Source organism: Triplophysa rosa, linkage group LG21 (genome assembly GCF_024868665.1).
Source record: "Triplophysa rosa linkage group LG21, Trosa_1v2, whole genome shotgun sequence".
Taxonomy (NCBI): domain Eukaryota; kingdom Metazoa; phylum Chordata; class Actinopteri; order Cypriniformes; family Nemacheilidae; genus Triplophysa; species Triplophysa rosa.
Window position 1 is genome coordinate 8,134,279 of NC_079910.1, and position 26,432 is coordinate 8,160,710.

Consider the following 26,432-nt stretch of genomic DNA (forward strand, 5'->3'; position numbering starts at 1 on the left):
ACGGTATGGTATGTGAAGAATGGTCTTTCACACATACAGAAGCGGATACTAATAAAGCAGTATTTCAAGCCGAGCCACACGACAAATATGTTTCGTCGATGAAAACAGACCGATAAAGATGATTTTAACCCGCAAACATGTCCTCGTTTGTCATAGATCACTTCCTCTCATGACGTCACCGTGTTTGTGTTGAGCAGGCACTCGCGCGTTAGCTACAAGCAGTAGCTTTTCGATTTGTGGAGGTAACGTTACTGTTTTAAAACCAATTCGTTTATGATCACATATTTGCTTTTGTTTTATTCCCGTGCCATTGATTTAAAAAAAAATCCAAAGGTAAGAAAATGTAATTTCACGTTCTGTGTGTTGAAACTAGCTTCAAGCGGCTAATTTAACGTTACTCCGGTAACAAAGGAGAACAGCAAGCGATAAACAAAAATACAACCCTGTCTTTTTTGACAACCATAAATTTGCAACTAGTAACAAGTTGCTACTTAAAAACCCGCCGTATTTCGTATTTCATATGCTTGTTAAAGCTGAAAGTGATCTGTCATTATGCGACCTTTTGTTGACAGCAAGAAGCAATGACAGCAAACAGTGCTTACTGCTTATGGTGTATTTGCGTTATTTATGTGCGTTAACATGACGCGTGCATGTTCTATGCGCGTTAACAATGCACATTTGAGCGTATCAGTCAGATGTTGCATGTAAAATAACCTTTATAAGCATTATGTTGGTACGTTGGCTTTCACAGCTAACCCATATCACTGTATTCTTTGATATGAACTGAGGAGTATGTTAAATGCCTTGTCTTAACAAAACAGTGATTAAAGCCACGGGAACAAAAACGTGGCAGATAGAGTAAGCACACACCCATTTGAATAAACCAGCAATAATTACATCAATGGTATTAAGCACAATAAATGAGTCATAATAGAAAAGTGTTGCATTTGCTTTTTTCAGCCTATTAATAGATTGTGTGTGTGTTTTTAATTTTGTGTCTGATTTCACAGCCATCTCATCTCGGTGTGGCATCACCCGTTCCGGGTGAAATGTCCTTTAGTTCCACATGAGCTCTACTATGTGGTACATCATGCAGAGTATTCAGAGCAAATACTCGCTGTCGGAAAGGCTCATTCGAACAATAGCAGCTATTCGTTCTTTTCCACATGATAATGTGGAAGACCTTATACGTAGGGTGAGTAGTGCTGCCACAGCTTTGACAGTTGTTTCATCTCTTACATTGTAAAAAGTTGGTGTTTTAAGCATATTTCTCATTCCAAAGGGGGCGGATGTGAACAGGATGCATGGCACATTGAAGCCCCTCCATTGTGCCTGCATGGTGGCCGACGCTGACTGTGTGGAGCTTTTGCTGGAGAAAGGTGCAGAGGTACAACATGCAAGACGCCAAAATTTTGACACTGGGGTAATCTGGGTTGTTCCTATGGTATTCTGGGTCATTTTTAGATTGTTGCCTATTGGTCATAGTCAAAAACCATACAATAAGTTGTGATTTCAAGTAAAACAAATATAATAATGCTAAGGCCTCAATGGGAGTCCATGTTAAACACTTCACATCATTTTTTAATTGCGTGGCAGTAACTTCGGCAACATATTGCTTTCCCACACAGGTAAATGCCTTGGATGGTTACAACCGCACCGCGCTCCATTATGCAGCAGAGAAGGATGAGGGTTGTGTGGAGCTCTTATTAGAATACGGGGCCCAGCCTAATGCACTAGATGGCAACAAGGATACCCCACTGCACTGGGCTGCCTTCAAAGATAACCCAGAGTGTGTACGGGCACTTTTGGAGAGTGGCGCCAGCCCCAACGTCCGTGATTACAATAACGACACGCCCCTCAGTTGGGCGGCCATGAAGGGCAACCTGGAGAGCGTGCGTGTGTTGCTGGAGTATGGAGCTCAAGTCCATGTCGTCAACTTAAAAGGCCAGACGCCGATATCACGACTGGTGGCGTTGCTGGCTCGTGGCCTGGGAACAGAGCAAGAGGAAGAGTGCCTGGAGCTGCTTTGCCGTGCGGCCGGGAGGTTCGAGATCCGCAGGGCCGATGGCTCCTTACCACGTGAGCTCAGTAAAGATCCTCAGTTACTGGCTCGACTCACTAGCCTGGTGGCTCAGCCGCCTTCGTTACGGGCCCTGGCACGGTGCGCTGTGCGTAATAGCCTGGGAGTGCAATACCTCCCCAGTGCGGTGAAACTGCTCCCCTTACCAGAATCAGTGAAAGAATATGTGCTCCTCAGGGACTGAGGGCAGGGTAGGTGGGGGAGTGAGAAGACTGACATGGGAGGTAGATGTTTTTGTGTATGTGAACATGTGATTGTAATCTGTTGTAATCAGACTGCAATCTGAAGTGTGTATGTCTATATACATTGAGTGAATATGTGAGGAAGTTGCCTGTGTTTTTGCTGTAATGTCATTGAACAAATTCAGGGTTGTGATATAATTTTATGCTTTGAAGCAGAAAATCCAGATTTAGTAGGAAAGTTACAGTACAGTAGTACCACCAAAATGTCATTAACACATCTATTGAACTCATAAAAATTGTATCACTAGGTAAAACTATGTGAAATCCTCAAATTGCAAAAACGAAAATATTTTGGAACTATTATTGACCAGTAAATCATATGAACACTTAATACTTTAACGTTGCACTTAAGTTATAATCCTATATTACATTTGATTTTTAATTAAAAAAATGTATGTGTGCAGTAGGATTTTATTTTGAAAAGATAGTTATTCTTTGTTACGTTTTTAAGTCAAATAAAAAACCTATGTTATATCATTATATTAAATCATTTTATGAAGTTTCCCAACCAACGAAAATAAATCCATCTTGAAAGACTGGGAAACACGTAACGTGGTGGGTGCACAAAACAACTTTAAATGTCTATTACTACCAATGTCTATTGCTGTTTACTAGTCACTTTCATAATCTATTTAATCATAAAGGGTTCACATGAATACTACTTTTTACTAAATTATTTAGTTTGTTGGAGTGTATTATGCATCTTTTATTTCGGTGCTTATGGTTGCTGTGCTTCTAAGTTTGAGAGACAATAGTGGGAATAAATGGAATAAAAATAGCAACCTTTTACAGCTATCTTTTGTGTCAGCATCGAGATATTGTTTTAGCTCGTCTAAGTCTTTAACCTGGAGTTTGTCATGTTAGCATGATCTTTATTAACTCTTGCAGATGGGATGTCTTAAAATTAAGATCAATACTTGTGAAACACACCAGATTTTCTTTGCAGGCCTGTTTCTATTTCTGTTTCTATTGCTTAAGAAACTATGTAGTGCTCACATCTAAACTAGTTTTATGCATGCAGACTAAGTAAAAACCTCCATGCATTGTTGAAGTGTATTTGCTGCAATTATTTCCCCAAACCAAACGAACCATTATTGTTATTAAAGTGTCCATTAATGGACCAAATTTACCATTTGTCATTACACGAAACCTCATATGCTATGTTAGTGTAATTTCAACAATTGGCCAGTGGAGGGAGCAGGAATATTACACGATAAAAACTAAAAGATGCAGAATTAGGATATTGTCCATGTAGGAATTTTTGTAACCAATTTGGTCACAAAAGGAGAACACTGCTTTTTTAGAAAGTAAAGAAGAAATAATAAATATATATGTACATAAACCCAACAAATCTCATGAGGTCATTAAAAGCTATAATTTACGGATTTTTCCTCTGAGCTTCAAAAATGAACATTACATTTACTGTGTTATTTAGATTTTATAATCACTGTCCAGGGCTGTGTTTGAATTTGTTTTCTGAATAGAAAATGACTAATGGTAAATTATCATATTTTCATTGTAAAGATATATGTTCAGTTCATTTCTTTAGCAAGTACAGTTTGTGTTTTCCCCTATGCTTTATTTAAACTCCTGTCCAAGCACAGGATGTCCTCTTTAAGTGAATGTAAATCAGTCAGGAAGGAAGCTACAGTGGGACTGAATAAAGACTGAATTTCAAAGGAACCTTCTGAATATTATTGCCTTAGTTGTGCAAACCTTACACAGATTATACACATAACATATATGTACAGATGTATAGGTCTAGATGATACAGCAAAATCAGTGCTTTACGGTCGATAGCTTAGAACTGAATCCCTTTTGGTAAATGCCTAGGAGGAAAACAAATATTTTTTTGAGGACTTTTTATCAGGCATATTAAAAAGAGGAAATATTTTTAAGTGAGATGAGAAATTAATCGAAATTGAACAACGCATACATTTTGTAATGAAAATAAAAATAGCTAAAAATAAGAAGTTTTACTTAATGCCACTTTTTGAGAACGTTCGGAGCAATTTTCACTGCTTTCGGCTACATTTACGTGTCGTCTGTTCAGCTCGAGTTTCATACCTTGAGAATCAGTACACACATCCCAGGTGAGCGTTCAGGGATTCGTATGACGTCAACATCTCGCGATGTTTCACGGGGAGGGGCGTGTCGGATTCCAAGAGAGGAGAGTGAGCGAGCGAGAGAGAGAGTGGGAAAGAGGGGCGCTGTGGTAAGTTTGTAAACATTCTTCTTCTGTCAAAAATCTGGAATCGATGGTTGCCTGTGTATAAAACAATGTCCAGTTGTTATTTATATCCGATAAAAAGGTTTGTGTGGTCGAGAGTAACTTTTATGAGGCGACTGGTATGCTGTCAGACGGGCAATGGGCTAACGTTACCAGCGAAGTCTGCGCTTAGAGGGAAGACAGTGTTGCTCGTTTAGTTAGGCTCTTGACAAGCGAGGGCTAAAATCTTATGACGCCGTCATGAAACGCTAGCCCTCTGTAATTTCTATACCATACGACTTGTTATCAATAAATACTTTTTTGTGACGTAAATTAGTATTTCAGACATCACAGACGTAGTTTATTTGTTACAAAGTACTCTGTGCATACTTTTTTTTCTAACGGGGAGTATGAGCGGCCTGTAAGTTGGAAGTCCGTGAATTCCATTTTTTGAGTGGGATTTCCGTCCACCAATGATACGCGACTAATAATTATGATTGACGCGTATTGTAGCGAAACAGTCGTTATATATTTTTGACTGACGTGGATACGACCAATCAACGTAAAGCCAGGGCGGGCACATGCGGGAAAAGGCTGGTTTTTATTTGGCATGTTCACAAGACATCAAGTTAGCATCGGTTTGCTAAATAGTTAGCCCTGTTTATTTTCTGCGAGGAAACTATTGAATGTGAAGATTTTTTTGTGTATTGCGGCAGTTAAACACACAAGGTTGAAATGGCACAGTAAAGTGTCGGGGAAGTAACTTATATTGTAACCAAAACCTAGGAATTCTGCTTATTGAGTTCCTACAAAAGTTGTACTTTTTTGTTACGTAACTTGTAGACATACATTCGTGTTCAGGAACTGAAAGATAAATTGGTATTATACAGTTAAACTCTTCGTTTTTTTTGACTGAATTAAAGTATACTACTGAGTTTTGATTTGAGTTTGATAGGGCAGATGTTTCCGTTAAATGTTTTGCCAACACAATTGTCAGATTATATCTCAACACAAAAAACACCCACGTATTAGTTTGTTAACAAATAACACAGGCACCTGTTGAACAATATGTCCTGTTATCCCATGAAAATAATATAACAAAAAGAGTGTTTCACACCATTGCACATAATGTATCTGTTGTAAAAAGACACTCCCTAAAACATCTTAAAACAATCAACTTTCATTTCATCTGAGCATGTGAATGTCTCATTTCGGTTCGTGTAAATACCATCTGTAGATTTGAGGTCCTGTAATTGTAGATATAGGTCATCTTGACATGGCATTTGTTGAATTCCAACAATGTTACTCTTCGAAATTTTTGGATATCCCCATATAATACATCATCCTTCCAGAAGACATTTGCATGTGCACTAGTGAGCATTTCGCAGCTGTTACAGTAATTGCTTTACAGTGACTTGACTAATGAGAGCTTGCAGCGTTGCTTATTGCTTTCACCTCTGCTATGAGGCATCTGCTGGAGCTTACAGCTCTACAACCGCAGTGTTTCTTAATGTGTTCAATTCACTTTTACAGGAAGAAACGTAGCGTACCAGTTTGAGGTCTTTCATGTGTTGAAAACGGCATGCTACATCATTTGTTAAACTGTGCTCAAATGATTAAAAGTCAGAACTGTGAATAAAGGATTACGTAGTTTGTCCTGGCAACGGTTGTATAGGATAGTGTTATTGACGGCATGTGAGGATGGTTGACCAGATGCAGCAATAGAGTACAGCAGCAAAGCAAATAACAGACCGTTCTGCACACCTGTCCTTTTCGGAAATTATGTAATATTTGGTCTGCTTAAAAAAGGTGTGCCTGCCCTGTACTGAAGGTGCTCTCAAAGACCTGGGGACTAATGTATACAGAGTGGTATGGTTTGATGAATTAAATAATGACATATTGCTTTTTTGGAATTGGTAAATATTTGTTTACATTTATGTATTTACATGTCATCATTTACATGTTCTAATGTTTGGAAAAGCAACAGAATTCGCCAAGGTTGAGTTCAGTGTCCATCTGAACTTGATTAGTAGCTCTTTCAGACTATGTTACAACGCGTATAATGTACTGTATATACACAAGGCATTGTCTATTATAATACAACCGGATCCGTTTTTTTACTGTATGCAGGTGTGGAGATTTTGTGTCAGTTTTTCTTCCTTGGCTTGTGTCTATCATTGTTATAGCGGCAGAACAAAATGATATAAGAGAGAAGTCTCTTTCACAGAGCGGACTTCAGGACCACATTGTTTATAGCGGAATACAAGCCCAGGGGATTGCATTGGGCTGCATTGTGTATTTCCTCACCATGGATTTAGCGCCGGGCACACTGCAGTCATGCAGACATAGATATAGAGTTTCATTTGTTCCATTTTCCGAAGCTCAGTTTCACGAAGGTTACATAAATCCGAATCGGCCATAGTACACGCCCTGCACCCAGATCGCTTGCCCCCAACATGTTCGGGACACAGAACTTTTGGCATTTACCTGCGGGTTACTGAACACCCTCCAGAGCCATTCGTTCCATTCTTCCCTGCCCCCCTTTCTGCCACTCTGTCTGTATATGAGGGGTCTTCCTTACGCTCTGGAAGCTTATGCTCTAGATTCCTCATTCTTGGCTCCAGCTGGAGCTATTAATACAGTTTGTTTAGTCAGTTTCCTAGCATACAGCATCAAACAGTGTACGTCTGAGGCTGATTATAGCTGGCCTTCGCCGCACCGTCCACCTGCTGAGTAGGAGAAATCCAAGTTAACAGCAGGATGTCGCTTTTTCTGACCAATACGACCCAATTGATCCGGAGGAATCGGGCTGAGATGCAGAATGCATGTATTGCACAGGCATCGTACATACGTGAAAAAAATTGTGAATTAAGTCAAATTTAAATTCTTAATATTCAGTACTCATGGATTACTCTGGTATAATATGGTGTTATTTGGTATTTTACGGTTTATATTTTTTGCTTTTGTACAGAATTACTTTCCCAACATTTGTATGTCGCTTTAGATAAAAGCATCTGATAAATGATTAGATACAAATAGAAATGGAAAAGTCATGGAAATGAATTGGGCAAAAGGTGTGAGACGCCTGTTTTTAACAGGTCAACCAAAGCAGAGGTAAATTTACTCCAGACTTTTAGATGCTTCTCTGATTTAATTTTTTCAAACTATAAAAAAATAACAGGAAGCATTTTTTTATTATACCAGACTAATCCATCCTGAATAATCCATCCTGGCTCTATTTTAATTTTGGATGGTCAGTGTTATCTAGCACACATGGAGGCCGTTGGGCCAATCTCTGCTGTTTTATTGTTTATTTCTAGTGTGCTAGGAAATTCTGTGAGTACACATACCTAGTCTTGAGTCTTTCTGAGATGTGACGACTTCACCGAGGGTGTAATGAGCCGGTGCTGCTACTCATTTGTTTAAGGTCTCTTTGCATTTCTCTAACCAAACTGACTGTGTACATTGCAGCCAATCTGAGAGCTTTGGCACCAAGCTGTTGGCCTGCATGTTGAGCGTGTGAGGTCTGCAAGGAATCAAACTGCTTAGCTTGTACGTCACTTTGATCTCAGCCTTGAGGGAAGGGACTTTCAGTGGCAAACAAGATGCAGTTATTTTCTTCATGGAAAACTGGGCAGAAACCTTGGCAGGGGCTGCTAATTTCAGCTCATAACCGCGCGTCACGGGACACATAAACACAATTGACATTCGGAGCTACAGACATTAGCGTTTAATACTGAGACTACATCGCCATCTTGAGAGTGGCTGCCCGTGTTTACAGTAAAGCTTTCTGTATGTTGTATAGAATTGAAAAGTCTTAGCCTGTCAGGTTGTCATTTTAAACCCTTTTTTTCAAGTTTTTTGGTTGACAAAGCTAAGCATCATTCGTATAAATCCCTGCAGTAAAAATAAAGAAAGAAGTGTGGTTTGTTTTAATGTGTAGTAGAGTGGTAATTGTGTTACTCATCACAAGTCATCGCGAGCTGGTGGGGAGAGATAAAAATGTAATGCTCTCAACTCCTCTTCATTTGAATTTAATGAATGTGTTACTTTTTCCAAAATTCCCGACTAGTGAAGTTTATGTAGATTGAACTGTGGTGGGCACACAGATGAAAAATTTTATGGGGTTAGTTCACCCAAAAATGATTTTGTCATCATTTATTCACCCATGTCATTCATAACCTGTATATGACTCAAAGTTTACAAAAGAAGATATTTTGAGAAATGTCTCAGTGTCCATACAATGGAAGTCAATGGGGGTCAATGTTTTTTCGGTTATCGGCTTTCTAAAATATCCTCTTTTGGCTTCTGCATAAGAAAGAAAGTCAATTTGGAATTGGATTGGAATGACATGTGGGTGAGTAAATGATGAAAGAATGTTCATTTTTAGGTGAGCTATCACTTCAATCTGCACAGCCAAACTAGTTAAAGACCACCTTTAAATATTATACATGTATAAAAGATATTACGTTTCTGAAAATCTTTGCTATTGCACTAGTGTTCTTTGTCTCAAATGTTCTTGCAAAAGGGACTGCTATGGGCTTATTTTCAATTATATAAAATTATTCGCAATCACATTTTAATCTTTCTGAGGTAGAGTAAGAAGCTGCTTGCCCAGGATGAGTTCATGTGTTCTGTCTTGCAGGATTTTTTTAAACATTTCTTCATGTGTAAATGTAGAGGGATGTCTTTGGCTATTGCATTGTGTGTGTGAGCGCCAGTATTTTAAAGATGTCGTGTGAATAATAGCTTAATCTTAGTCATTCTGTGTATGTGCTGGTTGTCGTCCGCTGCCTGTGGACTAACAAAAGCTGAAAAGCATAAAGGTGCTAGTGCTACTTTAGGCTAAAATTACCCTGCTGGTAGAAAAAATCCCCTGTTCTTGAATTTACTTAAGGTCAGAGGGCGTGATTACTTGTGTCCATTTTTAAACACATGATTTCTTTTTCATAAATCACAATTTTATTTTTAATGTATTACGTTGAATTGCATTATCACTGTAGAATACATCAAATTGACAGCCCAGTTAAAATTGATTTGGGTAAATGTTACTTGATAAAACTTATGACTATACTTTATTACTTCATAACTTTATTATCATTTTGATAATTGGTGCATGCAAATAAATTGATTAAATATCTTCCTCATGTTGATTTAGCGAAAACAGTGTTTTCAAACACATTGGGTTTCCATGTTTTATTTTGAACAACATAAGCCGTCCTAGTAACCTTTTGTTTTATCTGTATCTGAGTAATGTTGTGCATGTGTTTGTTTGTGTGGATGATCCTGGCAGTTCGTCTGGAATAACTTCAGTGCTCCAGCTAATCGGAAAAGAGGGAGTGTCTATAACAAGCCGATGCTCACACATGCCATTCCTCCGGATCAGTGTGTCTCATTCCCAAAACGTCTGTCCAGAACTACTATTATTACTCTTTGCATTCTTCTCTTACTCTCATTACGTTCTTGACGTGCTCTGTTGCGTACCATCATGACGAACTCAATCAATCTTATCCCACCGTTCCTGGCATCTAGCAAAATACCATCACAGTAGTACCAAACCTTTTGATGTTGGTGTGGAGGGCTTGAGTTCCTGTGAAAAGTGATGAGCGTCTGGTAGTGTAGGTTGCTGATATTTGAGCTTGAGAATTGGGTGGAGGAGTTCAAAGAATGACTGGAGGAACGGAGTCAGACAGAGGTGTAGAGTAGCACAGGAGATGTTGGAGAAGAGCTTTGGAGATGGTGTCAAGAGGACTACAATGAAAAATAGAGGAGGGGCCGGAAAGAGGGATTGCTTTGCTTTGAGCAAATCCTGAATGGCCGCTCGTCTGTAAACTGCATGTCATTGGTGCCCCGAACCGGCCCCCAGTGTGAAGGAAGTATCACCAGGGAAACTTGTAGTTGCTGTGCTAACATGGGTGTTTTTTCACGTTATTTTTAAACACCCATCGCTTCCTGCGCTGAGCGGGGATACAACCAGAGTCGTCTCTCTCTGTGTCTTGTCTTGCTTAAAACGTTAAAAATGTTCTCGTCTTCTCTTTCACAGTTACATTGCAAAGTCTTTGCAAAGATGGGGGACGAAAAACCTTTTGTGTGCAACGCTTCTGGCTGTGGGCAGGTAAGTTTACTTTCTGTTTGTCTTGGGTTTCAGGTATGGGTGTGCTTCAGTTCAGAGGGCATTCTCCTCTGGTTATTGAAGACGGCGGGCTTGTTCCTCTTGCCCGTACAGTGACAACGCGTCTGTCGGGTTGTGTGAAGTGAGGCGCACTAGCTGCCTGCAGGCCACTTGTGCACCACTCTGTAAACGTGTTGTTTTTGTCACCGCAGGCTAAAGCTACACTGATGTAGATGATGGTGCAGTTGTGAAACTGCGCTAACGTCTCCTCCACACTCTGACTCACAGACGCGGCCAATGAGTAATCGCGATTCAGTTATTGCCTAAACTTGTCCTGTTTGAGTCAAAGTCCATGCAGATGCTATGATCGATGTTATTAACAGTTACGTCAGACGTGCAAGTGAAGTAGGTCAAGAGTAGGCTACAAAAAAATCCCTTTCCTTATCTGTATTGTATTTGGTTCAATAGTTTCCATTCCTTAAACAAAAAATATTTTGAATTCAGTTTTTTTGTTGTTGCTTGAAACAAGAAAAATAGTTGTTTAATATGGGAAGAAAGTTAACCTTAATTCATGATATACTCATTCAAATATTTTCTAGTGCACCGTTATCTGATGTTTCTCAAATACATTTTAAACATGATTGCAAATGTTTCAGAAAAACAAGAAAATGATTTTTCGCAGTGCAAGAATTGACATAGTGTGGCATGTGTTGCTTTGAGGGCACTGAAAAGTGAAAGAGGAAGTGATTGAGACCCATCCTGCTCAGTGAGACAGTGATGTTACTTTGCGGTTTTTATCTGAATGTTTTCTTCCACGGTTACGTAGAAAACAGCATGGGCCGAGATGTACCAATTTAACGGTCACATCTCGCACCTCCCAATGCGAACACAAGAGCGAGTGTTTAACATGCCTTTGGCGGGATAGACTTGAGAATTGAGAACAACATGAGCTTGATAAATAATTTATGCTAGTTAGCTGTTTGTAGATGTTTCTTTCTTGAAAACCACAGGGACGGAGACTGTTTACTTCTTTTTGTCCAGACCTGTGCCAGACTCTGGGCGAAATAATTCCTTGTTGCCTACGTAAATGCGATTTACTTTAGTTGGGTTTGCAAAAGTACGTATCTGTTATTTTATTGTTCATAATTAAGGTTAAGGATTTAAACACACTTTTACGCACTTTTAACACACGCATTTTTGATGCCTCAATTGACAACTCAAATCTCATATTTATGCTGTACTGATCCTGATTGATATTTTAAATCTTTCAGCTGGTTGAAGACAATTTTTGCTTGGACAATTATAAAGTATAGCATTTCTATATTGAAAGAGGTACCCAAGGCATATCCAGCAGCCATGTGACAAACAAAAAGTTTTAAAAGCACTGTAAGCTACATCCATTGACTCCACATAAGGGTTAAAAAAGTTTAGTTGAGATGGAGATCAGGTTGTGCACATCTGTCAGGCTTAGTTAATGCTGGATGAGGGGAGTGAGGCTTTACCGTAGTAAAGGTATTGTTCTTTTGTTGTCAAGCAGGTGCTGTTTGCATCACGTTCAGGTCCACAGGGGTTTGAGATTGTTTTGCCTCATCCCAGTGCACTGAATTTTCACGTGACTGCACTGTTTTGTCGAGCCATTACTGAAAAATAACACGCCGGAGGAAAGCGAGATCTGAGATTATTGATGCTGGTGCTTGTTAAAGCAGGGTAAATGAATACCTTTCTGTATACTTCGATTGTAAGGTCTTTGAATCTGATATCGTGGAGCAATTTCCTCTGTATTGTAGCTCATTTCTAACACAAAGAAACTATATTTTTCCAATGTTTTTAAACCTAACAAATAGGACTTGACTGAAGGATTGCAGCTTTAAGAAATAATATTTTATATTGGTGTGGTAACAATACATTTTTATATTGGAGATGATTTTATGAAAAGCAATTTAAGGTGCAGGAGTGTTATCGGGTATTGCACCCCCATGACCCTGCTTGAGCTACAGAAAGGCCAAAATGGTAAATAAAATAAAATCGAAGTATTAACGTCTACTATGTGCGCCAAAGCAGTCTGTCTACTATGCAAGTTATTATTGCAATTAAGCACTGTTTCCATTGCCATCATAACTTATTGAAGTCTAAAGAGATGAGTCTTTAAACCATGCAGTTGTTGTATTGGTGATGGTGGCACGTCTAAAAATAAGCCTCCGACACTTGACTGTGTTTCCACTTTGCGCTGTCATGGCCGAACTGTAACTGTGACACGGAGCCAGAAATAGGCTGAAGTAGACTGGGAAGAGTCCAGCCCAATGAGGAAAAAAAACCACAGTTTGAGTCATGAAATCCACTGCGAAAGAGGAAAAACTAAAGCTTTAAAATCATGCATCTGGTTCAGATAATAGTTCATTTCCTCATTTGCAAGGTTTTATACATTTTTATGTGGTGTATGTGTTATCAAATTACAGTAATTGACAATGTATGTCAAATCGGACATTTAGGGAAAAAATAATAAGTGGGGACATTTGATGTGTGTTATTCCAAAAATGTCTTTAACACTACATTCCTAAATATCAGTGATTTATGTGAGGTGCATGGTTTTACTAAAGCGGTTGAATTTAAAAGGTAAATATAAAAGCAGAATGCCTGTTAAAAGAAGTGCCTGTTATAAATGCTAATGCAGTGCATCTGTGAAGTTTGGCTCAGGTTTTGGTGCTAAACTGCAAAAACTCCTTCAGAACATCAGTTTTATTCTTCCTTGCACAGTACATTCAAATGTAGCATCATGAAAGCCCATTTTACAATACGTTTGTGTTTATTATGCAGGAAATGCGGAAGTTCAGTACTTATAGTGTAATGCTTCATCAGCATTTCTACATTAAGCCGCATAGATACGCAAGTTCACTGGAAGTTTGTTTGTACGTTTTAAGGCTATAAAAGGGCACAAGGGTCCGTTGTGAAACAGATAACTGTCTCTACTGTATTTTTTTGTCATGTGCAAAGGGCTGGTGATGTATAGCTACATTCTGCAATGAAGACCGTGAGCAGTGCAGAGGTTCAATGAAAGCCGATAGTTCATTATGAACATCTTTCTGGCCTACATATTCCCAAAGACAAATCTTGTGAATACCACTCCCTCTTTTTCCTTTGGAAATGTTTCTGCCCTGAGGTCTTGGAATGCATAGCTCTCTACTTTTGGTCAGATTTGTCTGGTAATCCATCTGTTCGTCTGTCTCTTTTGTAGAGGTTTACTAATGAGGACCACCTGGCTGTTCACAAACACAAACATGAAATGACGCTCAAATTCGGACCCCCCAGGACCGACTCCGTCATCATCGCAGGTAGTGTTACCCAGACCATATGATGTGGTGTATTTTATTGATTTTTTTCGTGAATAAACCAAGGGTCATACCACCAATGTTGCTTACCATGGAACATCATTTGGAACATCATTTTATAACCCTAAAAAAGTTTTTTTCAAGTAAATAAAAAAATGTGCCGAACAGCATAATCGAAACCATTTAATTTACTTTTTATTTGGTGCTTGGATGATGTGCTTACATGAAATAAGAAACTCTGAATCAGCTAAAAATACTTTTTTTCTGTGTCCCTGTTTTTGTGATGGTAATGGAAACCTGGAATGCAATTTCAATGGCTCTGACAAAACAGACACAGAGATTTAACAAAGTAATTTGATATCATTACTTTATAGCTACAAAGTGCTTGTAAACCCGTAATTTCAGGGGGGGGATTTTAAACGTGCTGTTTTTGTCACATTAAACCCTTGGGAAAAACACAAATGTTATAACATAATGAACAACCACAAACTCGCACTGCAAACAGATTTCAGGTCGGCTTATTACGTGCGTCTTAGTTTGAGTTGTCCTTGAGGCCGTCTTACATGAGGAAACAATGAGATCTCTCTGTTTCTTGCTCTCTACCTCAGACCAGACGCCGACTCCCACCCGTTTCCTGAAAAACTGTGAAGAGGTTGGCCTGTTCAATGAGCTGGCCAGCTCGTTCGAGCAGGAGTTCCCCAAGGCCCACGAAGACGAAGACAAGAGGGCCAAGAACCCGGTGAGCTGTGGGACTGGGTGGAGGGTTTCGGACATTCGGCCCGACATGCTTCAGGCATGAGAATCTCAGGCACCCTGCTGCCAGAACTCAGATTTATGAACTGTGGAGTTCTTCATCTGCTCTCATGTATAATGTTGCTTCGTTTCTCCCACTCGGAATCTTTCTATGTAGTTGCCTGCTCCTCATTCAGGAGCGCTGGACATGAGCTTGCAGACGCCCTCGGATGTTAAAGTGAAAGAGGAGGACCCTGTGGAGGTGGACTCCTCTCCGCCTACCAGCCCTGACTCAATCTCAAGCATGTCAGATAGCAGCAGAGAGCCCATGGGAAGAGGAAAGGTAGGAGGAACGTGCAAAAAACAAATATGACCTGTGCATGATGTGTATATACAGTATGTTGTTATATGCTTTTATTCAAATTTATTTGAATATTTGATTTATTAATGTTTAAAGGGTATAACCATTTGAGGGTTGATATAAATTATAAGAAATAAAATGTATATAAACATTTTTTACAATTATACTTTAAAAAGTAAAAATTAGAGTTTAAAAAATCTTTTATTATTATTTATATTTAAAATGTATATATTTTATTTTCTAATTGATCAAAGTAACATCACAGTAATGTAAGTAACATGCAGGAAGCCAACACTGCTAGAAACTAAGTTGGCACAGATTTGGCATTCAAGTGGCCATTAAATGGTAGGAGACTGTCATTATACATTACACCCAACTGTTTGTTTGGCAATGCCTGAACAAGATGTGTTGAGTCATTAAACAAACAATTATCACTGCATGACGTCTCGTTTGGACTGAACTGTGGATGCAGCAAGTGTATTGCTTTTCAGTTTGTTCTTAGCAGTCTCATCATCTTTACAGGGTTCACCCCCGAAACCTGTCTTCAGCTCAGCTCCCACCCCTGCCATTGTGCGTCCAGGTTCCCTCCCCCTGCACCTGGGCTACGACGGCCTGCATCCCACCATGCCCTCCCCTACCTCCGTAATCACACATACCCCACCATCCAACCGCACGCTGGGGTAAGAGAACAGTCTGAAATGGAATATTTTTTTCTCTGTGACTCATTCCCATATGATTCACCATGTTGTTTTATGTAGGGGGTAGAACGTTTAGGAAACTACTCAGTTATCTTATTTATGTTGCCGTGCTTGTTATTCTTAGAAAGCTTGGTGAGACAGTAAGCAGGATGAAAATAGGTTTGGCTTCATTTGCATTGCTTTTGGGGTAATTGCAGATGCATTTCTGGAAATTTCTCCTTTAGGTCTCCCACTGGGCTGTACCCAATGATGATGCTTCCTAATGGTCAGACTGTTCCTGTTCTTCCAGGACCTATGCAGATGCCTTCTGTAATATCTGTAGGTTTTACACATGCTGTTTCTAGACTTTTGCATTTTACATTAATAGCTTTTTTCAGAAAAGGTGTTTTTCATCATATGGATCAAGCATATTCATAATCTCCGCAGGTGCATTTGTAGACAATATCAAAACTCTCAAAGATTGCCATTATTATGAACCCCCCAAAATCCACAGAATGCTGTGTTTACATGAGATCTTAAAATCAACTTGTTTTACTTCAATTTTGGCTTAAATATGTAAACAGATACTTGCACTCATTAAATAACCCACCAGAATGGCATTAAAGGTGTTTACATTCAGGGTGACACTGAGGTCACGTGTAAACATGAATGTGTACTTAAATAGTTTATGACTTGACCTGATAAAAGATCTGTGGAGTCATTCATAAACTGGTCAAGTCAGTCCTATGTTTTATATTTTCTCTGTGTGGTTTAGCTGGCAAGGCCTCTTTGTATGGTGCCCAACATTCCAGGAATCCCCGGCCCACCACTAGGGGGAAGCAGCAGTGGATCGTCTTCACCATCTGGATATAACCCTCACAACGAGGCCAAGATGGTGAGTGGAAATCTTCATTCCTCAACCGTTCAAAAAATGCTTGAAAAGACAAGAACTCTTGGCTTTTTTACATTGCTCCCACATGGGTGATGGTTTTCACAACAAATACACAGTTGCTTAAACAGAACAGCTCTCTTTTCAGGCTGTCAGGTCATGAGAAATTTTTTAAGACGTCAAATGCAGAGGCTGACGTGTTGATTTTATTTCAATCATGTGGTTCTTTCTTTCACTGCTTGATGTGTTTTTACACAGTTCAGTTTCTACATGAACGTTTTGGATTGGATTTGAGAGTTGTGGTTTTAACAGCTGGGTTATAATGTGCTAGCATACCATCTTGTGCTACATCAACACAATTGCTCGACTGCAATAAATAACAAGCTGCATCGCTGACTATGGCATACATGGGTTTCTGCTTTCTATTTCAGCATTCTGACTTACTGTTGTTAATACTTTCTTGTATTATTTATGTATATTTATAATCAATCACAAGTTATTTTTCATGCTTCGCCATCGTAAATTTGATATGTCCATTGAGGTCATTGTAATGCATTATGGGATTGCCCTTACTTTAAAAGTTACATGAGATTAGATCGTTTTTTGGAGGATCTTGTTACAGAAATGCAATATAATATACATAACTGTGTGTTCAGAGGTGTATATAGACCTTACATAATGAAGCGTTATGTTTTTATTACCTTAGAATGAGCTATTTCTATCTACATACACCGCTGGTCCCCTTACATGGAATTTACCATGTTGTTTCTACAGTAGCCCTTAATGGACAAACTGCTCGACAGAGCGCGTTTTGTAAATAAGTTATTTCCTTCTGCAAAGAAGCGAAAACGTGATGACATCTTAGTTCTGTGAGAGCTGCCGTAGTGCTTCAAAAGGGAGGGGTGAAGTGAGCCGCAACCTCACGACTAGATGCCGCTAAATGTCATGCACTGGACCTTTAAATTTTGAAAAACAAGGTATTTTAGCAGACAGCGTCTTTTGAAACAAGTGCTTACGATGCCTATAAATGATACCTATCGAGGTGGCTTACTAGGTTTAAGAACAGAACTGATAAGTTTGTTTTTATTTACAGAGGCTGAAGGCAGCATTATCTCAGCAGATGCCTTCAGCTCATGGTTGTGTTGGCATAGCGATGGGTTCCAGTGCAATGGCGCCTCAGAGGATGGAGCAAAGCCAGCTGCTGGTCCAGCATCCAGATGCCCCATCCCCAGCCCAGCCACAGGTACGTTGTATACAGATGCTAGACACTACATACAATGAGTAATAAAGCCACAAAGGACTCTTGTCATTTCTTTGTTCTGCGGAACACAAAAGAGTTTGAAGAATGGGAACCGCACAACGGCGGTACCCATTGACTTGCATTGGGTTTGTGTCTATACAATTGAAGTGAATGGGTACCACCATTGTTTGGTTACCAACATTCTTCAAAATATCGTCTTTTGTGCTCTGCAGAAGAAAGAAAGTCATACAAGTTAGAAATGACAGGAGGGGTGAGTAAATGACGACAGAATTTTCATTATTGGGTGAACTATCCCTTTAAGCAGCGTTTTCACTTTGCTTTGCCATTGAGCGCTAAATGTCTATGTTCAGGTGTCGCCCGCTCAGCCCACCGGTGGCCGCAGACGGAGGACGGCGGATGACGACCCCGATGAGAGGAGGCAGCGCTTCCTCGAGCGGAACCGGGCGGCAGCTTCCCGTTGCAGACAGAAGCGTAAAGTGTGGGTCAACTCTCTAGAGAAGAAAGCTGAGGAGCTGACTTCCTTCAATGTCTCACTGTCGGTTAGTGTGATCTTAAGGTCTCACATAGAAGCGAATGAGAAGTGTTACGTCTGCTATACAGTAGTTGACAGCTGTGTTGATACCGCTACGTTTCACTTTTTAATTGAACTTTTTTCACTTTTTGGCATCAAGAACGAGGTGTCTCATTTAAGAAACGAAGTTGCTCATCTCAAGCAGCTGCTTTTAGCCCATAAAGACTGCCCTGTCACCACCCTGCAGAAGAAAGCCGCCTACTTGGGTGAGTGAAGCTGTAAATGATCTTATGCTGTATTAACTTGCCTTGCTGTCACTAACCTTCATTTCTTCATGTCCTTCAGGAGAGGAGCATATTAAAGAAACGTCTGAGCCCACGGGCTCCCCAGCGCCGGTCATTCAGCACAGTTCTTTGGCTCCCAGCCCCAACGGCTTGAGTTCCCGCGCGGCAGCCGAGGCTGTGGCCATGTCCGTGTTGACAGGGATGGGCAACCAACGGGGGGAGAGCGGCGGGCCGTCACACGTCATCATGGCCACACAGTCCCACCCTTCCAGTAGATGATGAGGGCATCTAACAGTCTGCCTGGGACTCTCTGCATCCCGGGAGAGGGGCAGTTCAAAGCCTGGTTCTCTCTCATGTCATCTCTGGCCTGGAGCTGCATTCTGGGAATGAACTGGGACTAAGAGAGAGACAGATTGTTGTTCACTTTGCCATAGACTACGGGGGCCGGACTCCAAACCACGCTCTCTTTTGCATCCTCTATAACCTTAAACTCCCTTCTCGGCTTTAATTCACTTGCGTTGTCCCTGACCTCTACTGGCTGTGAGACTGCAAAGCACTTCCTGTCATTAAAGGTTTCCTCATGCACATACACACACCGCAATAAAGACCTCACCTGGTTTGTCATCATTAAGTGAGAGGATGCAACACACTGCACTGTGTACATGAGCATCAATTCACATGTATTCAGTCAGGCAATATATGTTCTTATTGTAATATACTTTGTTTTTTTTGGTTTATCGTTCTTCAGATGACCCCCCCTCATCTGACTCTCGTTGAAATCGTACCTCATTTTTAACCTGTTATATGCGTTTATAATCAATGTGTGCATGATTGTGTGCTTCTCGTGTGGGTGTACAGTAATGTATGATGGAAAATAGCAGTACGAAGGACTGATACACCAAGTCTAGCATGCAACATTTTGCCATATGTTAACTGTATTGTATCGGCACATTGCATTCAGATTGGACTATAGATCCTGGTGTTTGTTTAGTCATATTTTTGTTTTCTTGTAACTGTACGACAGACTCAGAACCAGCAAAGAACAGACTATAAAGGTCAAGAATTATAATTGTTTCTGGAGCTTTGCTTCCAGTCTGGAGAGAACAGCATAGTGAGTGTCAACTCCACAGCGTTGCGTCATTTCCTCTCCTTGTGATGACATTTAAATGTTTTAAGTTTGGCTCAAGTTGACAACAAATTATTGAGGTTCCTAAAGTAGTATTAGACTTCATTGCTCTGTCATTTCATCTTTTTTTAGATAAATCCTAGCCTAAAGTGAGATAAACTCTTACAGAAAAATGTACCCCCATTCAGCCACTTTTTCACTATAACCTGTTAAAGGGACAGTTCACCGAAAAATGAAAATTCTGTCTTTATTTACTCACCCTCGTGTTCTCCCTAATATGTATACATTTCTTTGTTCTGATGAACACAGAGAAAGATATTTGGAAGAATGCTTTTAACCAAACAGTTCTTGGCCACCGTTGACTACCATAGTACGAAAAATTAACACGATAGTCAAAAGTGCCCCAGAACTCTTTGCTTACGTTCTTCAAAATGTATTCTTTTTTTAAAGACATTTATTAAGATTTTTTTTCTACTATGGTTGTCAATAGTGGCCAAGAACGGTTTGGTTACAAGCATTCTTCCAAATACCTTTATGTTCATCAGAACAAAGATCATTTATACAGATTTGAAACAACTCGAGGGTGAGTAAATTAAAGACAGAATTTTCCATTTTCAGTGAACTGTTCCTTTAAAGTTTATATTGAGTAACTCTGTAACACTATTTATTTCTTTGATCATTTATCCACACATCCATAAAATGTTTAGCTCAGATGAAGACTGCCTTATGAATCCCATCAGTGCCTCAAATGCTCTTTCTAGATGAATCTCACTGTGTATTAAATGCCTGTGTTATTGACTCAACTTGTTATCTGCCATTCAGGCGTCTATGAGGAAATATATAGTTTTATATTTGTATCATCAGGTCTGGCGTTAATAATAATGCCTTTGAAAACGGCAGAGACACTGCCCTTAATTATTCTAAGCATTTTCTATACTGCCACCTAGATGTAATAAGGTGTAATTGGATTGGAGAAAGGCTACAGGGAACAAAGAGGATCCACTGTTGTTTGAATGGCTTTACCTGTACCAAGATGTTTGTCCGAACACATGGTCTTTTCACGCAAGCAGACACTTTTAAATGTAAGGCAGCATATAAACAAGGGACTAAGATGTACTGTCGTCGCTCAATGTATGTTGACTTGAATTGTCTTGTTTCATTTATTTTATTTGCAGTGTGTAATACTGCATTAACATGTCTGTCCAAAATGTATAAAGGCCTGTCAAATGCACTAAAATGTTTTGGATTTAAATTTTTCTGTAGGATCTCAGCGATTTTCTGGTTCTCTTTCAAGCGTCATACGTCTGTCCATTTAGTCTGTAAACATATCAAAGACTCCATAGATACCACTTGACTGATCATTTATAAAAGACTCCTAGTTTCAGTGTTAACCCTGGCTTTCATGTTTTATGTTATGTGCTGGCACTGTAGTTTGTCAGAAGAACCATATACAGGATTGATGTTCTGAAATGAGCGCAAAAGAGAATTTTTAGCTTTCACTGGCACTTTGTCTAGATTTTTTCTTTGTTGTATGCTGCCAGTACTATAGAAAAGCCTCTTGTAATAAATCTTTACCTTTTTGTGTTGTAATACAGAAAAGTAGAAATTCTTTTGTAGACATTTCTTTTTCATTCTTTATGTTGTTGTTTAACATTTGTACCTAAATAATTGGATTACTTTTATTTTCCAAGAATAAGAATAAACCCCCATTTTTAAGAATAAAAGAATAAACCCCCATCAAGTTGATAATATAAAAGTTGTACTAGTAAATCTGTTTTCATGGTCTTAAAGGGTTAGCATACCCAAAATAAAAATGGTAATTTATTCACCCCCATGTTGTTCTAAACCTGTATTGCTGACTAGAACAGAAAAGAAGTTATTTTAAGAAATGTCTCAGTGGTTTTGTGTCCATACAATGAAAGTCAATGAGGGCCAATGTTGTTCGTTAACCAACATTCTTCAAAATATCTTGTGTTTTGCAGAAGAAAAGCATACAGGTTTGGAATGGCATGATGGTGAATGTTAAAAGACTTTAAAAGTTTGGTTGAACCATCCCTTTATCGATCCACAACATCATTTATTCTTTCATGCAAGTCAAATTGCACAGATTCCTTGTGGGCTAAAGAAAAACATTCATGTGGAAAGTTGTTATATGTGTTTGTATTTTATCAGAAATAACCTCACTCCACATTGGACTGGTAGATTTTGGATTGTCCTTCTAATGTACATATGTGTATCATATATATTTACTATTTTTCATGCATGTTGAAGTGGAATACTCTGAACGCAGTGATGCAAGTTTGATTAAAGAAAGAAAAGTAAAACAAATGTTTTTGATCTTATTTAAGTAACCAAACGACTTAACATATATCAGTTGTTGAACTGTTACAGAGTAAAACTCTGTGAGAATGAGTTTAATTAGATTTTGCCAGTATTTCATTGTTTTTTAATAGTAAGTTACTTTTTAGTAACTTTTCACTGTAACTTATAGAGGACTAGTATGATATTATAATATTATAAGATATTAAACAGGGTGTAACTAATAAGATCCTATTAATATGTAATACTAAATATTTGGTAGGGTAGCCTATATAATGGTGTGAATAGTTTAAATTATAATAAATAATATAATAACCTAAACATGTTGCTCAATAGTGAAACAATTATATAAGGTATATTTTACAAACAATATAAACAAACACATTTCTTGCTGGGAAAAAGATAAAGGGTGGTACCATCGCACAGTAATACGGTCGTGTTTTTGTCGTATCGCCGCTGGAGGGCGCATGAGTCTCGTGCCGAGGTGTGTTTGGGGTGTAATTGATCACACAGGAGGTAAACGCGATCACGTGATCGCTCAGTGCCGTTGGTGAGTTTTCACAGCATGGCGGAAGGAGTAGTCGTCCGGATGGATCGTTACTCACCTTTTAATTTATGTCTTCTGTCTTGACGAGAGGATTTTGCTTTTAGAAACGCTTTTCATCCCACTTAAGACAACTTCAGCGTGTTCTCGCGGCGATGGCAGACCGCGGAGTGGATTTGGCAGCCCTGCCGAAAGAGGTTAGAGAGCAGTTGGCAGAGTTGGAACTGGAGGTGTCTGAAGGTAAGAAAAGAGATGGAGTTATCACATAACTTAACCTTCACAATGTTCTCCATGAGCCTTTTAATAAAATCTTACGGCGTTGTTACGTACCCGTGCGAGGTAACGCAGACGGGTGTTTTCTCTTTTGTGGTGGTGTTTAAAAGCGAATTTCATTTCACAGAGGGTGTCTCAAAACCTACCGAGCAGCCTACCTAGACAGCATGTCTGGGCATAGACGCATTCAAATCGAACTCTGTGAACGCGCGTCGGATGCCTAAATTCGCATTCTCGTGTTTTTAAATGCTGTTTGATTTTGTATTACGCGCCTGTGATGCGCAGACGTACTGTCTAGGTTGGCGACTCGCTAGGTTTTGAACACAACCACTGTGTCCTTTGAAAGTATGGAAATTGTTGTTTTTCCTTCACAGGGATGTTTTGAAAGACGTGCAAATGTAAGAAATAAACTCTAAAATGCGTGAATAAGAACTGTAAGATGAATGCTGCTTGATAGCTGGCAACAAACGCTTGAGATTACCTCAGGAGACTGAGACTATTGTTCTGCGAGTGTTATTGAGCGATCAAGACATCAAAGAAAAAGATCCCTTGACAGTTCTTCTATAAACAATTCCTTAATACTGACTGTCAATGAGGTGGATTGAGGGAACCCAAATGCTGTTTTGAGCGTTTTTGTGTGCGAAGATTCTTGTCATCATTGTCTTTGTTTTGTACTGGAGTTTTGTCAAAGCGCGTCATGGTTTGAACTGCACGTATTTTCGTTGAGCTCGTCAGTCTTTAATGCGAAAAACAACTACACTTACGAAAATTAACCATGGTTTAACCAAAGTAAAACATCTTAAATACATAGTAACCACATATGTGTTATTGTCTAGAAACAGGAACCAGAGTTCATCCACCAAAACCAATGGTTACTGTAGTTTTACTATAATACTATAAAACTTTTATAAGGAATTGTTCTGTTAAATTGATAGTTTACCCAAAAAGGAAAATTCAGTCGTCATTTACTCAACCTGTTGTCATTTCAAACCTGTATGACTTTCTGTCATCATTTACTCACCTTCGAGTTGTTCCAAATCTGTGTAAATTTCTTTGTTCTGATGAACACAGAGAAAGATATTTGGAAGAATGCTTGTAACCAAACAGATCTTGCCCCCCATTGACTACCATAGTAGGAAAAAATACAATGGTAGTTAAAAGTGCCCCAGAATGGTTTGTTGTCCTACATTGTTCAAAATGTCTTCTTTTGTGTTCAACAGAACAAAGAAATGTATAAAGTAATTTTTCCTACTGTGGGAGTCAGTGGGCGGCGAGATCTGTTTGGTTATAAGCATTAAGCATTCTTCCAAATATATATACTATCACTCTAAAATGACAAGAGCGAGAGTTGGGATTTTTGGGTGAACTATCACGTAAAGAGCTTAGGTCCCATTACATACACAGACATCTGTCAAACACATCTCTTTAAAAACTTTCCTTGCCTTCTTATTTGTCATTAAAGTGACATTATATTTCTCATTAAGTTCTCAAGATCTGATTTTTGTTTGACCAATTTGTAATTTCAGTCTTTTCACAAGATGTAGAAGATGTAGTCACTAGACAGTGTAACATGACATCATCAGGAATTGTTCTTCTTCTCACCCATGTGTCACTTCTGTGGAAGTGTCACATCTTTAGTCGTTCATTCAGCGTTATGTGGGTGACATGTGTTGGTTTTCAGCTTAGTAATAGTGTTACGCAACTTGAAGCATTTAGTGTGTGGGCCACACTCTCAAACAGATTGTTCATGGCCGTGTTCCACTCCAGGCTGCTTATCAAGAAAACCAGCCGAAACCGTAACTTGAATAACACAACATTTATGACTATATGCTGATATGCCATAAATTATTATGTATGTCAACTGAGGACTGTTGTGCTACATTTTTGTGGTGCAAGTCACTCCAGAGAATGAAAGAGATTGACAATGACAACAGAACGTAACACTGTGTTTACACCGGACGCGACCAGCGCGACGTAACACGACAAAAGACATTAGAAACGTATTAGAACCCATTATAATTTAAAATTTTGTCCACACTGATGTGGCTGTCGTGTCCGGTGTAGACACGGTGTAAGGGAATATTTCACCCAATTTTTATTATTTGCATGCCATTCCTAACCTGTATCTTATTTTGTGTACTTGGAACATCAAAGGATTAAAAATATGATCTTTACAGCTTTTTCATGGTACAGTGCATTTATGCTGTTTTTTATGGGAATTGACAGATGTGCTGTAGTTGGAAGCTGCATAAAGATTCTCAAATTTTCTACATTTGTGATCTACAAAAAACAGGCTGGAATTGCATCATGGCAAGAAAATAATTGATTTTTAAAAATAGTTTAAATTTTTCTCCAAATGTTCCATTCTGTTCCCCTAAAGCACCGATTTGCATGTGCTCTAGTTCAGAGGCCTGTGACTTTTGGGAGTGTGTGAAAATGACATGAAAGATCTTGCAACTGTGTGTTTAGTGGAAGGGTTTTAGTGCCCCACGGCCAGGTGAGTGAAATGGAGTGTTTGGTCAATTGGAGGGTGGTGGTAGGCTCCCTCACCCCCCTCCTCCCACAGGAGCAGCTGTCGATTTAGGCTGTCGCCTCTCCAGACGGTCACCTCCCCACCGATGTGACACACCCTTCCATGTGTGCTCTGTTTGTGCTGTATCTCCTTCTCTCTTGTACTGTATCTTCATGATGTTGTATAGAAAGTGCTTTGGTCGGCATGATGTATTTTTTCCGGCTTTTACCTTTTGACCTATGTGTGCTTTCCACAAGGGCACGCGTCGACCTTGAGATAAACATGGAGGCTAGAAATGTGTCTTTTGGACGGTTGGAAATCTGCAAAGGCCTGGCCTTACCATTATAGTGAAATCTGGTTCAAATTATGTATTGCAGTCTTGCACTTAATTAATTCTCTTTCATGTGCATGGCACTTAGGCGTTTAGTGTAATTAAGGCTTTTCTTTTGGAATTTGGTTGAATAGAAATAATTGAGACTGTCCTGATGTAATGCTACAATACAGCTTACTTTCTCACAAACTTGCTCTGACAGTTGGTCATTTGGCAGTATCAAAGATAAAATATCAAAATAGTTTGAAATATAGATTATTTCAGGCCACGACACAATACGGCGCTCTGCCAGGGCTAATTACAAAAGAAAAGTAACCGGCCGAATTATCTCCTAAATAATGACCTAATTCTACTAACAATAAACACCATTTAGTAGTTCAGGCCTATGGTAAGTAGGGCTGTATTCAAAATATCGATATGGCGATACATCGTCATGAGCTCCTGACGATGCGCGCATTGATGCATCTGCCTCCGTATCGATTCTGCAGCACTTTTGAAATGAGCTAATTATTACGCAAAAATATCGTGTAACAATTGTTAGTGGTATAAGGATCTGATCGGAGTTTATCCGTGATCCGTACAGATCGCCCCTCTTGATTCTATATTCATGTGACCCGCTTGTAATCATGAAGAGCGCGCTCTC

General features: G+C 39.3%; 3 protein-coding genes across 8 annotated transcripts in view; all 3 read left to right on the forward strand.

Moving 5' to 3' along the window:
• The first annotated feature begins 47 nt into the window (after positions 1–47).
• Positions 48–3,999, forward strand: asb8 (ankyrin repeat and SOCS box containing 8). Of its 2 annotated transcripts, none has more exons than XM_057319149.1 (4): positions 48–242; positions 1,011–1,195; positions 1,283–1,387; positions 1,629–3,999. In XM_057319149.1, the coding sequence occupies exons 2-4, from the start codon at positions 1,067–1,069 to the stop codon at positions 2,262–2,264; spliced, it is 870 nt and encodes a 289-aa protein (XP_057175132.1). In that variant the 5' UTR covers positions 48–242; positions 1,011–1,066; the 3' UTR covers positions 2,265–3,999. The 2 variants fall into 2 exon arrangements, with proteins under 2 accessions (XP_057175132.1, XP_057175130.1); XM_057319147.1 differs by having other exon boundaries at positions 49–333.
• A 436-nt stretch (positions 4,000–4,435) lies between these two features.
• atf7a (activating transcription factor 7a) lies at positions 4,436–22,128 on the forward strand. Of its 2 annotated transcripts, XM_057319301.1 has the most exons (12): positions 4,436–4,537; positions 10,575–10,646; positions 13,876–13,972; positions 14,578–14,708; positions 14,880–15,044; positions 15,585–15,742; positions 15,985–16,078; positions 16,515–16,634; positions 17,722–17,871; positions 18,240–18,428; positions 18,561–18,666; positions 18,746–22,128. In XM_057319301.1, exons 1-12 carry the CDS (start codon positions 4,436–4,438, stop codon positions 18,961–18,963), a joined length of 1,602 nt encoding a protein of 533 aa, XP_057175284.1. In that variant the 3' UTR covers positions 18,964–22,128. The 2 variants fall into 2 exon arrangements, with proteins under 2 accessions (XP_057175284.1, XP_057175286.1); XM_057319303.1 differs by lacking the exons at positions 4,436–4,537; positions 10,575–10,646 and adding an exon at positions 10,660–13,753.
• Positions 22,129–22,663: 535 nt separating this feature from the next.
• Positions 22,664–26,432, forward strand: part of dip2ba (disco-interacting protein 2 homolog Ba) — a 58,402-nt gene continuing 54,633 nt past the window's right edge. For all 4 annotated transcript variants that reach the window (XM_057363332.1, XM_057363331.1, XM_057363334.1 and 1 more), the window contains exon 1: positions 22,664–22,913. In XM_057363332.1, the coding sequence (XP_057219315.1) occupies positions 22,829–22,913 (85 nt within the window). In that variant the 5' untranslated portion in view covers positions 22,664–22,828. The remainder of the gene's footprint in view (positions 22,914–26,432) is intronic.

What these genes read in the sequence shown, in the direction of transcription:
- asb8 (XM_057319149.1), top strand. Translation starts at nt 1,067, where the DNA reads ATGAGCTCTACTATGTGGTACATCATGCAGAGTATTCAGAGCAAATAC. An exon ending in TGGAAGACCTTATACGTAGG is followed by an intron (nt 1,196 to 1,282) that starts GTGAGTAGTGCT and finishes CTCATTCCAAAG; the next exon opens with GGGGCGGATGTGAACAGGAT. An exon ending in TGCTGGAGAAAGGTGCAGAG is followed by an intron (nt 1,388 to 1,628) that starts GTACAACATGCA and finishes TTTCCCACACAG; the next exon opens with GTAAATGCCTTGGATGGTTA.
- atf7a (XM_057319301.1), top strand. Translation starts at nt 4,436, where the DNA reads ATGACGTCAACATCTCGCGATGTTTCACGGGGAGGGGCGTGTCGGATT. An exon ending in TGGGAAAGAGGGGCGCTGTG is followed by an intron (nt 4,538 to 10,574) that starts GTAAGTTTGTAA and finishes TCTCTTTCACAG; the next exon opens with TTACATTGCAAAGTCTTTGC. An exon ending in CATCCCCAGCCCAGCCACAG is followed by an intron (nt 17,872 to 18,239) that starts GTACGTTGTATA and finishes GTCTATGTTCAG; the next exon opens with GTGTCGCCCGCTCAGCCCAC.